Source organism: Ceratotherium simum, chromosome 18 (assembly GCF_057802395.1).
Source record: "Ceratotherium simum simum isolate JZ-2026a chromosome 18, ASM5780239v1, whole genome shotgun sequence".
Lineage (NCBI taxonomy): Eukaryota > Metazoa > Chordata > Mammalia > Perissodactyla > Rhinocerotidae > Ceratotherium > Ceratotherium simum.
In genome coordinates, this window is record NC_141917.1 from 32,016,224 (window position 1) to 32,032,968 (window position 16,745).

Sequence of the window (16,745 nt, forward strand, 5' to 3'; positions counted from 1 at the left end):
ATATAAGTGGGATCATACTATATATATTATTCTATGACTTGCTTTCTTCCCATTTAATAATTACCAATATAAGAAGCATACTTCCCTGAATTATCATTTCATTCCTTTGAATTAAATTTATTATACTACTCATGCATTGCTAAGGTACTCCTAGATGGGGTTCTGAAGTCCACTAAACATCTTAGTGTTGCTAAAATGACATGAATTTTTTTTATTTAAAATTTTCCTGAGCACTTAAACTAAGTGATTAGAGCAAATGGAAATCAGGAAGTCTTTGGTTATCCATTTAGGGAGTTAACATTGGGCGACCTATAAAACCATACAACCTTACCACTATAAGAAATATTGGGGGCCGGCCCAGTGGCAGAGTGGTTAAGTTTGCGTGCTCCACTTTGGCGGCCTGGGGTCCTCAGGTTCAGATCCCAGGCACGGACCTACGCACTGCCTATCAAGCCATGCTGTGGCAGGCGTCCCACATATAAAATAGAGGAAGATGGGCACAGATATTATCTCAGGGCCAATCTTCCTCAGCCAAAAGAGGAGGATTGGCAATAGATGTTAGCTCAGGGCTAATCTTCCTCACCAAAAAAAAAAAAAAAAAAGCAAGAAATATTGGAAATTAGTTAAAGCTTTCATCTCACGAATGAAAAGAGATTCAGAGAGAGGAGACACACACTCAGCCAGAAAGTAAGACTTCTTGATAGCTAGTCCAGTACTCTTTCCATTACAGCACGTTGTCAGAGTAGAGGAAAAATGCTATAATTTTTAGAAGTCCAGGAACCTAGATCAATGTCAACACACACTACCTCTCCCTCTGTTGTTTTCCACTGAATAGAAATATCACCACCTCATCTCATCTCTAAGTACTTCCTAAGATTACTACTCATATAACACTAAGCAGAAAAAGCTTTGGTTCCCTGGAAAAGATCTATAAATTCAGCATAGTTTTAAAATTTTGGTTATTAAGGAAATCATGTGTCTTGTCAAGGCACTTAAAAGTAAAGCACGCTACTTAAATTATACATTGATTTTAAAAATAAAACTACTGCCAAATGATTTGAGAACTAAAGATATACTTAAAAATCAGTTATGCTGAATAATCAGATTAAGAGATGAAAATATTATTTTAGACTCAGTTGATTAACTACCCAGGGAGTATAACGACAAAATACTCCAGCACAGGTAAGAGCAAGAAAGCTACACTTTCTTCAATTGACATGCTTCTGAAAAATTATAAAATAATTTATTTCTGCCTCACCTTTAACCAGTGATGATTTCTAACATTTCTAACCTGTTAGAATTGCATCCTATTTCTAAAAGTGGCATTCATTCTCATCAAAAAAAAAAAAAAAAAAAAAAAAAAATCATTCCTCTAGCTAAGCCAGGTTCCAAAATAACTAGTTTATCCATTTGGAGATGTGAAACAGCATCTTAAGGATAATGATAACAGAAGGTGTTTACTACATAGGGCATTTTTTGCATGTGTGAAACATGCTAAACCATATGAATAAATTTTTTTTAACGAAATAATTACAAGCCTTAAATGGAAACTACAGAGAACATGTGGGCAGAATATGGGCACTATTTATAAACTGGCAGAATAAAGAGCACCCAAAACTCTTGGAAATGGGGCAAGGAACAGCTAGTTGACTTACTTTTTCTTATGTGTGGCAGATAATGTCTATAATTCTGTCGAAAGCAAAACCGTGCATGCTAGGTTGATGATATTTACCTTTAGGGACCATTTTCCACCTTCTCCTAAGAAGTATTCAATGTAATGAGCTTAGACACACTTTTATTCAAGACATTTCATTTCAAGATTATTTTTAATTTGGATGAAGTATTTTGGCCATAAACAAAATCGTTTTATCTATATGATTGATGTTTAGTTTCTTAACTCTAGTTGTTTGCTTTTATTGTTTCCTCTCTTTTTAATTAATCATACTCTAGCTTAGCTTTATTTTATCTTTCAATTAAAAATGGAGAGACGAAGCACAGGACAGACCAAACCCTAAAAGACTCGATATCTTCTTTACTCTATGTATCTGAGCATAAGGCTGACTTCAGCTAAATGCCACTATATGTGGGAAAGAATAAAAAGCTCTGAGCAAAAAATAATAAATATAAATCCATATGGGCTCATTCAGAAAAACAACAAGTTAATTTTTTCCTACCAGAACACAATAAGTCCCAAAATAGCTTATGGGAAATGCTGAAACAATTGTTTATGAAAAAATTAAGAATTCCTGTGAGGAGCTTTAGCTCTGATATATATAACCACTTGATAAGTAATACTCTTGGGCAGCAGGAGATGTAAAAAGAAGTGAGGAAGGAGTTTTTCCTTAGGAGCACAGTAAGATCACCATAAGTGAACTATCAGAATTTATGAGAGAATAAGTTCTAGCATAAACAAGTTACTATGAGTTCCCATTTACAGAGAGTTTAGTGAATGCTAATCTTACATATTAAATACCAAACAATACCATAAGGTAGGTATCATTATTTCCATTTAGAGATTTAAGCAAAAATAAAAACTAAAGCTCAGCGAAAGTAGGTAGATTTAGGTAGACCAAGATCAAATAACTAATTAGGTGAAAAAGTGTGGCTTTAAGCCTAAGTCTTGATGCCAAAGCTCACTGCTCTGCTCTGTTTACAGTAGTGATCTTATGTGTTTCTTGGAGCCTTAGCACCCACTCCGCCCCCATTTTATCACTTAGGGCAAGGCCAGGTGGGTGGGGCTCCACCCCATCATTCCCCTTACACCCTCATCAGCATACCAGTGGTCTTTTGTATGGATTTTGAATGAAACAACGATTTCGCAGCTAAAATAACTTTGAAAACCACCACTGTCTTTTTTGTGTGTGTGTGAGGAGATCAGCCCTGAGCTAACATCTGCCAGTCCTCCTCTTTTTGCTGAGGAAGACTGGCCCTGGGCTAATATCCATGCCCATCTCCCTCCACTTTATATGGGACACCGCCACAGCATGGTTTGCCAAGCAGCACGTCGGTGCGCGCCCGGGATCCGAACTGGCGAACCCCGGGCCACCGCAGCGGAGCGTGCGCTTGCACCACCAGGCCAGCCCCCACCACTGTCTCTTTAGGGCCCTCCTCTCCCCTGTGTAGTTTCTACCTACTCCTCACAAATTGTCAATTTAATAACCTAGACATTCAAACTGATCTTCTTGCCATTGTCTTTTATAGTTGACTGATTTTTTTCTAATGCTCTCTCTTTCACAGATGGACTGGTCTAAAACACTTATATGGTTTCCCGCTCTAAGCTGGTTAGCTACACTAGGGCAAATGTGGTGTACTATAAATTAGACCCAACAGAAACCTACAATACTAAATTTTGAAAGGCCAACATTTTGCCTTGCACACTAGAACCACACAATGCAACATCTGTGAAGGTGGCAGACAGAATAAAATGTTGACTAAATATCCTCTTCTAATAGCCTTTCCTCTGAGCTTTAAAATTTTTTGAACCACCGCCACCACTACCACCAGACAGGAATTTTAGAGAATGAAATGTCTTGTGTTCAAGTCTTGATGTCCTTTTAAAACGACTGTTAAATAGTAGAGGGTCTATTTTTTAGTTATCTGCCATAATAAGGATGTCGTCTTTCCGATACACAAAATTCTTAACATGGCCTATAGCAGTGCTTCTCAAACTGTATTGTATACATGAATAATCTAGGAGTCTTGTTAAAATGCAGATTCTGATTGTGTGTCGGGTAGAGTTTGAGATTCTACATTTCTAACAAGCTCTCAGGTGATGCTGACACTGCTGGTCCACTGGCCACACGTTGGGTAACAAGGGCTCTGCAGGGCCTGGTCTCTACCTATCTTTCTAGGCTGATCTTGTATCTCCTTCCCCCTTGCTTTCTGAGCTCCATTCATACAGCTGTCTTTTTAGTCCCTTCTACTTCCCATGCTCACTCCCACCAGAAGACCTTTGCTCATGCTGTTCCCTCTGTCTTAAAATTCTCTATACTCCAGTCTTCACTTAGCTTCTATTCATTCTTTAGAACACAGCTCAAGAGTAACTTCTTCAGAAGTTTCTTTTTTGACCTGCCTACTTGGTTATATTTCTTTGCTAATATCATGTATCTATTCTTGATGGCATTTGTTACAAATGCAGTATTATATTTGTATAATCGACTGATTGATCGATCAAATGATCAATCAATCAAGCAATCATTCCTTTTCTATCCCCACTGGACTAAAGCTCCAAGAATGCAAAAATAATATCTTTTTACTTTTTTTTCTCCAAATTGTTCTCCTAGCATCTAGTTGAACGTCTGACCTATAGTAGAGGCGTAATAAATATTATGTTGAGTGCATGAATGAGTCAAGGTTCAGTGACATTTTAACAATTAGCCTCCCCCCCTTCATACTTCTGAGACAGGTATTAGAAGTAAATTATAATCATTTCCCAATTAAGAGTTATTTTCCCCTTGTTGTTCCTCAATCTAACACTTCATGTCACTAGAATAACAAGCTGAGGGGCTCTAAAGGCTCTGCTGAGGTGAGAGCCTCTCCAACTGTAGCAAGTCTTTCATAAGTCCCAAACTTCATGACACTCTGCTTGATCACTCTCCTAGCTACAGATCACAAATGGATTAGAACTAGCTGTGATTATCTTGTGACTGGGTAGCCATGGGGCTGGCTTCCCTATTTCTTGTTTGATAAATAAGTAAAGAACAGACTAGCAAAACTCCACAGTAAGTGCTTCATAAGTATTTGTTGAATGAGTTAATGAAGAAGCAGAATTTTCAGGAATTAAAATATCATAAATGATGTATAGCAAAATGACAGCATCTTCTCTACTGTGTCCAATACTTCAGAACAACACTGCCCAAACCTTTTCACTCACAGAAAATAAAAATAATTATAGCACGCTGGGGCCCTGGACAGGGCTGTTCATAGTGGGAAGTGCCCAGTCCAGGGGTTTGTCAAACCCAGACCCTACTGAGGCATGGAACCATTGAGGGGATTAATATCCTGGCACACCCATATCCTATCTGTGGCACATCAGTGTGCTGCAACTCATCAGTTGGGAAGCTCTGAATCAGAATACCAAGGAGAAATTTGGAAGAGTGACCCAGAGAACTTTGGTCATCACTAGGTTTTCCTGAGGGTGGCTAAGTGATATTCACCAAGAAAAGCTATCTATGGTAACGCTTTAAACACATATATACTAATTTGAAATTGCTAATATATGTCACTTCTTGAATCATATAGAAAAGCTGAATCTTGGTTCAATTTATTTATTCCCTCACCAAAAACATATTGAGTGTCTATTATGAAAAGCAGTATGAAGCTAGGTATTAGAAATATAAAAATGAAAAGACATGTCAGACCATACCTTAAAGGAACTTATTCAATAGAAGGGAAAAAATTAACTAAGCAATAATTATCACAAGAGATCAATGTACAAAGGTCAACAAGAGTAAAGAGGAAGGAGTGTCAACATCTGACTTAGAGTGTCAGAGAAAGCTTCGCAGATATAATACTCCTGACACTTAGGATGAGGTAGATGATGTGTGTGTCTGTGTGTGAGCTTGCATGTGTGTAAGGAAGGGGAGAGGCAAGAGAGAACAGCAGTGAAAAATACATTTTTCATGCCTTGAATCACAAAAAAAGAGCACAGTTTGTTCAAAAACTTCAAGTCAGTCAGTAATGGTATGTTAATTATAAGATAGGAGAATGGTTGAAAAAAGACACTGGGCGGGTCACACAAACAGTCTTGTGTGCTGGGCATGAGTAGTCAGTAAAGAATCATCAAGAGATCAATCCCAGGCAATAGCATGAAAGATGAATTGGAAGTGGCCAAAATTGGAGACTGAAACAGTAACATTCTAATAGGGAGATGCTGAGTGACCGAATGAAGGCTGAAGTAGTGAAAATGGAGTAAGAGGGATGATCAATAGGGCTGGGAGATGACTTGTGACTGGATCAGACTCAAATGCAGGTGGATTAATCTAGACGGACATAATCACTCACCTGAATGACTACATATTGCACTTAGTTGGTTACTGGGCTGGAAACCCAGAATTTCGATACAGACACAATAAAGGCAGTTATCATCTGTATGTTCCTGAAGTCCAGTGTCTTCTGTACTTTCTAAAAACAGAGAAGCATCTGAATGGATTGAATTCATTATTTCCGTAAGACTCATCTGCTGTCGTAGTAAGTGAAAAGAGTTTTTTACAAGACCTCCAGTTCCAGATGGAAGACCTGTGCATAAGTAAATATAAAACATAATCTGATAAAGATAGTATCAATAACATCTCTTTCAAGATGGCTTAAACTATGTGAAATTTTAAGGAAAGGAAATTAGGGAAGAAAACCAGAACTCTTTTTATGAGTCAAAATCTAACCTTAACTGGGGAGAAAAAAGGATAATTTGCTTTGAATTAGGAAAATAATTAAAGTCAGAAGATATGTTGATATTACTTTAATATGAGGTTTTAGATACAAAATGGAAAATCAAGATTATACAATCAAGGCATCATTTCAATTATCCTCAATATTTGCATTAAGAAAAGTAATAATTCTGAGTCTAAAGAGGTACCTGTTTAAAAAAATCATCAAGATTATGAAGCTTTAAACCTGTGGCTGTTATGCATATATTCATTAAGATATTACACTTCATAACAAAGAGCAATCGCATAATGTATAACTACATGTTTATCTCTCTCCTTTCCCCCAAACAGCTGTTTCTTAGACCTAAAAGGATTAGTGTTACAAATTTTTTATGTATTATTTTTTTAAAACAGAAGCAACTGATCCAGTTTTTGTCTTCTTGAAAGGCTGAGTACTTAGTTGGAAAAATACTTTCTTATGTCCCTCACAAAAAAATATTGTGGTTTAATTTTAAATTGACTCAAGCAATTATTTTGGTATAATGTTTAAGTTGACTCAAAAGTAAGTATACCTGAATTTTTGGTGTCATACTACTTGAAAAGAACTTTCTTTTTAATTAACTTTCTTTTAAAAAGAATTTTCTTTTCAATATAAAGAGGAGTCTCATGAGAACAAAAACCACGCATTACCTCCTGCATCATGAGCAAACACTCTTGCACCTCGATCATCATGTGGAGGTATGTTTTTTGTCTGAAAATAGGGAATATCCTTTACCTAAAATAGATATAAATCATGGTAAGTCCTGCTATAAAAAGAAGTCCACTTTATGAATATTAGCAAAATTGAATAAAATGCAATTTAAATAGAATTACTATAGCACATGAACCTACAATGAAAAGGTTACTGAAGAAGGTTAAATTACCAAAACTTGACAAAATAACAAATAATCTTTCAAGTCTTTATCTATTCTTGGTGACTTAAATGGATATTAAAATAACTATTTTAGAATTTATCTAAAATATCTTTAGACTTCTGAGCAAATGTGTATTCTTTAGTACTACCTATCATCTAGAGATTTGTGATTAGGATTACATGGGATGAGGGTCACCTCTTTTAACTGGGCACAACATGTGGCTGCCCTGTAGGGGATAAATAGGATCAAGGATTAAAAAAGCAAGGAATATGCTGTACCCTTCAAACTTACACAAAGTTATATGTCAATTATATCTCAATTAAAAAAAAAAAAAACAAGAAGGAATAAGTCAAATGTGACTAAAAAGCAAGGTCAGGAATTCTCTAAATTTCTATAGCGAATATACTGATAAATCAAACAATGCCGATTTAGTATGGGAAGAGAAGGAAGGATAATCTGGAAATTCGGAGATACTAAATAAAAGAATCTTCTGGGGATTCGGAGATACTAAATAAAAGAATATAGGACAGGGGCTGGCCCGTTGGTGCAGTGGTTAAGTTCGTATGCCCTGCTTTGGTGGACCGGGGTTCGCAGGTTCGAATCTCAGGCAGGGACTGACCACCACTCATCAAGCCATGCTGTGGTGGCGTCCCATATATACGATAGAGGAAGATGGGCACAGATGTTACCTCAGAGCCAATCTTTCCTCCCCCGCCCCCCCCCCCCAAAAAAAGAATATGGGACAGTCGAGAAAGGCAAAAAAATTTTCATCATAAAATTTCTTTAAACACAACTGCCTTAAAAAATCACCTTCCCCAAAATTAGTATTTATCCTAAATTCTAATTTCTAGTAAGCAATAGAGAATATGAAAAAAACAGAAAACCAACTCACAAGAAAATAACAGAATTTATGATACCTGGAATATATCATTGATGTCTACTGGAAGAGCAAGACCAATATAGTCATCTGAACTACCACACGTCGCGCTGGACACCATGGACCTCACTGAGGAGGATCGCTGCAGGGTGCTTTGATTAATAGGACTTAATAAATCTTCTTTATCTAACGAAGCATAACTTAAAGCTTTCATGAACCTATAATATAAAAAAACACTTGCATTAGTGTCTTAATTTGTAATATCAATCATATAAAGAAATTACAATTTATTTTCATACCTTCATAAAAAATAGTCAAGTATACAACAGTGCCATCTTTTTTAGTGACAACATATAAATACTTGAAAATATTTAGCTGTTATAAATTGACGTACAAGAGGTCATCAATAATGTTGACTGCTACCAAAAACAACTGTTATGGTCTCCCAGGTAAAAGTGAAAAGGTAGACAATTAAGATAGCTTTCAACATCTAAAAGTAAAAAAAAACTGACCTCAGAAGTCAGAGGTATAATCCAAGGACTATCTTCACAATCACTGGAGACTACTAGATTTGCTATCATGTAACTTGTTGTTAGTGCAGTCCAGTCAATTCCAACTCCCAGCGACCCTGTGCACAGCAGAGCGGAACCCTGCCTGGTCTTTTTGCACCATCCTCTCACCTTCTGGTGCTATATGAGACAACGCTCTGCTGCTATTCATAGGGTTTTCACGGCCAATTTTTTCAGAAGTGGGTGGCCAGGTCCTTCTTTCTTCCTAGTCTGTCTTGCTCTGGAAGCTTCACTGAAACTGTCCACCATGGGTGACCCTGCTGGTATTTCAAATACTGGTGGCATAGCTTTCAGCATCCCAGCAACATGTAGCTGCCACAGTATGACAACTGACAGACGGGTGGTGTGGTGCCCTGACCAGGAAACAAACCCGAGCCATAGCAGTGAGAGCGCCAAATTTTAACCACTAGACCACCAGGGCTAGCCATCATATAACTAAGGGCATTTATTGTTAGTTATTAACTCTATTTCATATTATTTTCGTGAAAAATACTTATTCTTTGTGTGGCAATTAATACTTTATCAACATATAAGACTTATGTTAACACAGAAGACAGATACAAAATAGCAAAAATGGTATCATTTGGGGCCAGCCCCGTGGCTTAGCGGTTAAGTGCGCGTGCTCTGCTACTGGCGGCCCGGGTTCGGATTCCGGGTGCGCACTGACACACCGCTTCTCCGGCCATGCTGAGGCCGCGTCCCACATACAGCAACTAGAAGGATGTGCAACTATGACATACGACTATCTACTGGGGCTTTGGGGGGAAAAAAAATAAATGAATAAAATCTTAAAAAAAAAAATGGTATCATTTGTAAATATTACAAGAGACAGTCTAATATAAAGCACTGATATTTCCTCAATGCACTCCTTACTACTGATTCCATAACAAATATATTTCCATGAGATACACTTTTCTCATATAGATTCTTGTTCATGCAATAGACATGCTAAAATTTTTACCAGGCATCTGCTTTGTATATACAAGGCACCATGCAAAGTTGTACAGTATATATATACATATTGCTATTACAGAAACCCAAGTCATTTAAAATGTAATAATGTAGCCTGATACTAAAACAATTATTTTGTAAAGCATGCAAAATACACGCTTAATAAATAGTAGCTATTAAGATTATCATAGCAAAAACCATCCCTAATTTCTACCGAAAACCATCAATAGTTGAAATTCACGAATTTCATAAAATAGGCCAGCGGTTTTTAAATTGTACTCTTGTTATATCTCTTTGACTCCAAAAAACCCTTCAAGGACTACTAGAGAGGGGGGAAGAAATTACTGGATTACTAGCCTTCCCAATCCCGATTTCAAACAGAGTAGCTCCATTTTTATCTATTCTACATACTGGGTCTCCATAGAAACATTTTTGTGAAGACAAGGTATCTCTATTTAAAAAGCAACATTTAAAAAGTTTAAAACCACTGATCTAGTCCAATCTCCACTAGATGAGGCAACCGAGGCCTACATATTTCAAAATTCATGAACTTGACTACACAGATTTATAAAAGTGAGCAACTGAGGTTTGCCTGCCTTTGTTCTGGATTGATGAGGTTTGCAAAGCTGTCAAATTCCAGGCGGATAAGACAGCATAATTTATGGAACTTTGTCCAAGTTCCTTCACTCAGGGCCAGCATTAAAACTTGCCATCAAGGATTCCTACTTCACTGTTTGTTCTACCATGCCCCAAGGAAATATCTCAGTGAGATATGATTTTTAAGATTGCTGGATTCATGTTAGCCATTATACCACAGCTATCAGTACGCCTGCTCTTAATTTTATAAGAAAGCAACAACGAAAAAATCTTCTCAGCCTATATTCCAAACCATTACTTTAAAGTAAATTTGCAGTTTCTATCATTTTCATTTCTCACAATCAACCAAAGGTAGAAATAGGAATAAGAAAACTAATGCCGACACAACTTTTTCCTCCATGGAACCTACGTAGTAAACACAATTTGAAGAATAAATGAAAGATTTGAGGAACATGAAGTTTTGTTATGCCTTCATGCCTTTGCACAAGCTGTTCCTGTTTCTCTTGACTGCTTTTTCGTTTTATCTTTTTCCCATCCAAGATACTAAAAACACCTATATTAATAACTTGGCATTTTACTCTAGGAGTAAAATTTCCAAATATCCTTTTCCTGTTCTAACAACACAGAATACAAGAAATAAGATCCGAAGAACCCAGATTGGTTAGGGAATAAGTCATTGGGCGTAGCTGTATTTTCTGGGTCATTCCTATGAATATTTAAGCACTAAAGGTTTTTATCTATGCTTTAGGTTTTTATCTATGCTTTAAGCAATTTGGATAGAAATATCTGCTTCAATGAGATATAATAAACCGAACTGGATGGTTCTGAGTTGACAGCACTTTAGCTACTGTACTGCACTGTAAGATGGTGGTACTTTTCCTGCTCATTTCAGTGTGCAATATAACTTACTACCCCTGGTTGAATGCTACCAGGCTGCTGTGGTCTTTGAGTTTTCAAATACTTTGTAGTAGTATAAAAGTTTCCTCCTTTGCTACCAATTTTATCAGCTGTCCTTTCCTGTTACAGTGTGCCTACCAGTAGAAGCTTCTATTTGTTTCTTCTATAGGCCTGAAAACCTGGTACTCAAGCTTGTTAGAATAAATATCAACAAACTTTGAAAGCGGGTCAGAGATACCGTCTTGGAATAAAATTCATGAACTTGACTGCATAGATTTATACTGGTGAGCTGCTGAGAGGTTTGCCTGGCTTTGTTCTGAATTGATGTGGGTACCAAAGCTGATGAGTTCCAGGTAGATGAGATTACCACATATTTTATGAAATTCTATAAAAGGAGGTATAATTGATTATCTGCTACCAGGAACCCCTTCTACTAAATGTGTTAGAATTACTGAAACAAAACTGCTTAATAACAACGTTATTAAGAATTTGGTTATATAATAGCCAAATGGATCACATGAAGGAACTACCAATAATGATAATGATGATGATGATGATAATTAATAGCTAACTTTTATTGAGTGCTTAAGATGTGCCAGGCACTATTCTCAGTACTTGACAAATACCAATAATGTAGATAAACATAAACAAATAATCTAAAACTAAGAAAGTTTTTAGAAGTATTGGGCCTAACAACAACAAAAAATAGGTAAAGAAAACTCTGTAACAATCAAATTTAAAACTGCCTATCTTTTAAAGGTAAAATCTAAATTGTTCACTTTGACCAGCTTGATATAATCTTTAGATATGGCATAGAAATCCCCTAAATGTTCTTAAGCACAGGCAAACTGCTATTGCTGAATCCTGAGGGCCAAGTAATTCATTTAATGTTCATTAGGTTCCTACTTAATAATCACAGCTACTCAAAACTGAAAAGAATTTCACTGAAATTCTCAGTTATCTTACAAAAAAACAAAGAAAAAGAAAAAAGAGGTCAACTTTTGGAGCCTTAAATTGACCTACCTGAAAAGGTTGTTTGTTATTGTAGGTCTTAAGCTCCTGATTCCCCCAACATGCTTCTTTTTAAAATCGATCCTTGCAGAAGCGAGAAATAAATAAAAAAAAAAGCTTGTGACTTATGTGTCCTTGCAAAGCATATATGTTTATTTTCAGGGCCTAAAGGAGTCTCTTTTCCCCCCTCGCAGCTGCAAGAATCCATTTCAAATCATATCGGGTAACTAGGAGCTTATAGCCTACCGTAGTAAACAATTATAATAGGTCAGTTCTGAGGCTTATGTAGACATAAAACTTGGCTAATGCTTTACATTTAAGTCTGTTAAAATGCAACCACTGTTGTTCAGTTTTAAATGTTTATTTTGCTCACCTGCTTGGTGTTAATCTGGACTCAAAGCTGTTGGCCTTCATGGTGATGGTATCAGTAAACAGCACATCTTTTGCTGGAGATGCCAAAGCTTCAGAATGAGATAAGGATGGATGCATTCTTTGTTGCTGTAATCTTTTCAGTGTAGCGTAGCCAAAGGCATCTCTAGAACTTGTGTAACTAAAGTTACAATCTGTTAGACTTTTAATGGTGGCAATAGAGGGTGCTTTAAGGGACTGTGCTCTTCTAGGAAGTGTATGAGAAGAACCTGGAGGCACCAGGGACACTGAGTTTGATTTGGAGAGAGACAGATGGTTAGACTGTGGCATCAAATAGTGGCTTGTCTTAACAGTTTTAGTACTTACCACAGTACTCATACTTCCACAGTCTGTGTCCACAGTCGTAGCATCTACACCTACTGTCTCTCGTGAAGGACTTGAGCTCATTGAACTTATGCCACTTGTTGTAGTGTCTGTATTAAAACTTTGGCTACGTATCTTCATATGTGAGCTCGTTGAACTTTCTACAACTAATCTCTCTCGGCTTGTGTTTTCTCTGTGATTCTCTGTACCAAGACTCTTGGTGAACTTTAAGTCATTCTCTCCAATACTTGGAGTACTACCAGTGTCTTCAATGTGCTTATTCCCAACAAATGAAGTTTCTAATTGTAATGTTTTCTGTACTGTGGACATGGGTGTGAAATCATCACTATGATTAAAGTCAACACTGGGCTCCGTAAGCGTTCTGATCCGCCTGTTGCTTGTCTTATTTTCAGATGACAGTTTCCCTCCTTTTGGATCACTGCTACTACGATGTTTTTTGTTAGGCAAAGTAAGTGAATTTAAAATACGATTTTTCACAAGTTTACTAGAAGCAAAGAATGGGAATGAATTTTTATCCTTTATAGGTCCAGGTCGATCATAAAATGCTGGCTCTGCATCTTCACTGATGTCAAGGAAAAATGTACTAGTAGAGCTGCTGCCAAAACGGTCATCCTCCATTATGAACATACCTACGATCAAAGGATTGATTAATAAAAGCACATAGAAAACGACAAACAAAACCATGGCAACTATTAGTGACATATTTCAGGGAATTTTTGTTTAATAGTCATCCAGGGAAAAAATTTTCAAAAATAAAAGGTTAAGCTGCTGAGCCACATAAAAAGTGCTTCCTTGAGACCCATAGTTTGGACTTGAATAAAATGTAAAATTATGTCATTATGAGGATCTTCTGTTATTTCCAAAGAAAACTATAGAACTCATTATGGCAGAGCTTATGTAAAGCTTCTTTTGATTCTTCCAGTGAGTTTCCCAAACCTCCAAATATTCAGGATAAAATTAAAGGGAAAAAGGAGATTTGACCATGCATGTTCACTCAGTTGGTACAGATTCCTCGTGGTTTATTCTCCAAATCACAATAGGCAGGAGAAATTAATCTTATAAGAAATGAATTCCCAGTCTTGAAATATACTTACAAAGTATCAAGTCAAAACTTTAAATTCATGTTTAAATCAATTATATTTATTTCTCATTTTGCCTTAGATACTAAGAAACTCATCTAAATTCAGGGCCTAACTCTAATAAAAGATTCAGTCCAGGTGCCTAATGACAACTACAGGATATTATTCTATTTTTATTTTAAACTTTTTTGTTGAATAATTATAAACATCTTCAAATATATTTTGAAAGAAGGCAAAATAAAATACTAAATAAACTTGTATATTGCATTGTATTTCCATATTTTGTCAATTCTAAGATGCACATTTTTCACACCTAATATCTCTAAAATCAGGATGCATCTTGCAATCAGTGGTATGTCCTAATAGGCAGCATTTTTTTCTTCTTTTTTAGTGGTACGTAAAATACTGGTGCATCTTATAATTCATGGCATCTTAGATCTGGTGAAATATGGTTTGATAAATGTTGTACTATCTTCTTAAAAAGAACCATGTCTTAAATTTTGCACACCTAATAGCATTTAGCACAGGGCTTAAAACCAGAAACCATTTTTTATTTAATTGATTTTTGATACTCTACCTTTTAACAGTTTCACTATTTAATTTAAAATTTAGTTCTTCTCTCAAAACTGAACATGTGAATATAATATTTCTTAAATATATTCTGGTTCAACAATCTCTATCTGAAAAATGAGTAAAAAAACTATTTAAATGAAGAAGGTAGACAGGTAAACACTTACTTATTAGATTTTATGACAAGCAAAAAAGGGGAATGCTTCTTCTGGTGCATGGTTTATTATTTAACTCTGTACGTAGGATTTTCCAAAGGCTATTTAAAAAGCAAGGGGAGAAAACCATGTACGATGGTAGCTATACTCTGTTGTGAAAAGATATGCATTCTCCAAGAGGCTGTTACTGCCAAATTATCTTCGGAAAAAGTGAATTAGCAATGTAACAAATACATTTAAAGTTTGACATTACAAATACAAATGTTAATTTTGGCTAACTTTATATGACCTTGTCACAATACTTACTTGATGGTGCAGATTCACTTTCACTATTATGTCTAGAGCTGGTAGACTCGGAGTTCAAACTTAGGGTGCTTGGGATAGACGAGAGTTCACTGCAGAGTTGTTCTACATCATCTGGAACCACTGGCCACAGATGTTTGCGACTGTGCCTTACAGCATCCCAGTTGTGACATTTTAGAATATCACAGCCTTGTTTGGTTTTGGCTATGAGCCCAAGCACATATACACAGGTCCTGTATGTAAAAGATGTAGTAATGACAGTTTATAATTCCAAACTGAGATTTCTTAAAGCTACCACAAAATATTAGTTTGCTATATGTACATTTGAATTTTCTTTACAAGTCACTAAAAATTGGTTAGCTTGTAGAAAAATGTATTAAAATGAGTTACGAGTAAATTAGAAGCAATGAATAACATGAAAACCTTTCTAATAAAAATATTAATTGCAATGAAATAATTTTAAAGAACATAATGCAATCTTAGAAAACGAGACATATATTAGCTTTTCTGGGATAAATTTGGAATATTTGGGCTATTGGACTACTAGAATATTTGGATACATACTACACTTTCACTGTTTACCTGCAAGGTAAACTTCAATATTATAATGATAATAATAGAAAGATAATATTAAACAAGGAGCTCCTTAAGATGTTTAATGCATTTAAAAATCTTATATCATCAGACTTTCAGTGAATTAATAATTCTAGTGGACTCACCGTATCATAAAATACTCTTCCCTCACACCCATTTGTGAACAATAATATGTACATTACAAAGATTTCTGAGTTAAATGACATACCCTCTGATGGAAAGAACCTCACACTGTTTTGCAAGTTTTAGTATATCTGGAATCACATTTTCTTCCTGTAGCAAATTGAGACCCCAATTTGATGAGCCAATATTTCCCTAAAAGAAAAGAAATCACTTATATCAAATATATTTACCAGACTAACTCTCTCAAGAGTCTTGGAAAGCTACCCCCAAAAAACAGAAAATGTAACCCCATCTATGAGATAGAAAAAAATACGAAAAAAACCTCAAATAAGAAACTTTAGGAATTAATGTTCCATTTGTTTTACCAAGAAAACTAATAATTTAATCATCTATTTTGAGTATAAAAATAATATTTAAATGGGCAGGAACAATCTTGATCTTAGAATATTAATTGAAGAACAAGTTCCAAATAAAATGATTTTTATTCATTTAATATTAATGGGAAAATTAGAAAAATCTAAAAATTATGAAGATCTTATAGAAATGTTTATTACAAACCAAGGCCCAAAGAGATGCTTTCAGTTTTTTAATTTCTTCCCATTTATCCAAATCTGGTGTACGAACGTTGTGACAGAGTTCTGTAATAACATTCTAGAGAAAGGAAAAAAATATCTTATGAGTAACAATATGTTTTTAACGTATTTTCTTATTGCATCTTAAGACCTATTCAAGATTTGCATTTAGTAATTTTTGCATATTTAAAATTCTAAAATAATTTTCTTTTTTCTTAAAATTTCTTAAGAAGCAGCATTAGTACATGGCCTCTGAGTTCATTTCCTAGAGTTAGCACTTATTATCTATGTCACCTTGAGCAAGTTACTTAATCTCCCCATGCCTGGATTTCCTAAACTCTAAAATAGGAATGATAATAATAGCATGTGTCTCATAAGGTTTGATGATTTAATAAATTACTACATATAAAATGCT

The 16,745-nt window shown here is 35.6% G+C and overlaps 1 protein-coding gene across 7 annotated transcripts in view; it reads right to left on the bottom strand.

Moving 5' to 3' along the window:
- RICTOR (RPTOR independent companion of MTOR complex 2) overlaps positions 1 to 16,745 on the bottom strand; it is a 116,971-nt gene that overhangs the window by 7,288 nt on the left and 92,938 nt on the right. For 4 of the 7 annotated variants that reach the window (XM_087443221.1, XM_004422758.3, XM_087443224.1 and 1 more), the window contains 8 exons: positions 16,317 to 16,409; positions 15,844 to 15,950; positions 15,045 to 15,274; positions 12,555 to 13,563; positions 12,194 to 12,265; positions 8,197 to 8,374; positions 7,056 to 7,140; positions 6,004 to 6,237 (listed from right to left, as the gene is read on the bottom strand). In XM_087443221.1, the coding sequence (XP_087299347.1) occupies positions 6,004 to 6,237; positions 7,056 to 7,140; positions 8,197 to 8,374; positions 12,194 to 12,265; positions 12,555 to 13,563; positions 15,045 to 15,274; positions 15,844 to 15,950; positions 16,317 to 16,409 (2,008 nt within the window). The remainder of the gene's footprint in view (positions 1 to 6,003; positions 6,238 to 7,055; positions 7,141 to 8,196; positions 8,375 to 12,193; positions 12,266 to 12,554; positions 13,564 to 15,044; positions 15,275 to 15,843; positions 15,951 to 16,316; positions 16,410 to 16,745) is intronic. The other 3 variants (XM_087443220.1, XM_087443222.1, XM_004422759.3) reach the window with 3 other exon arrangements.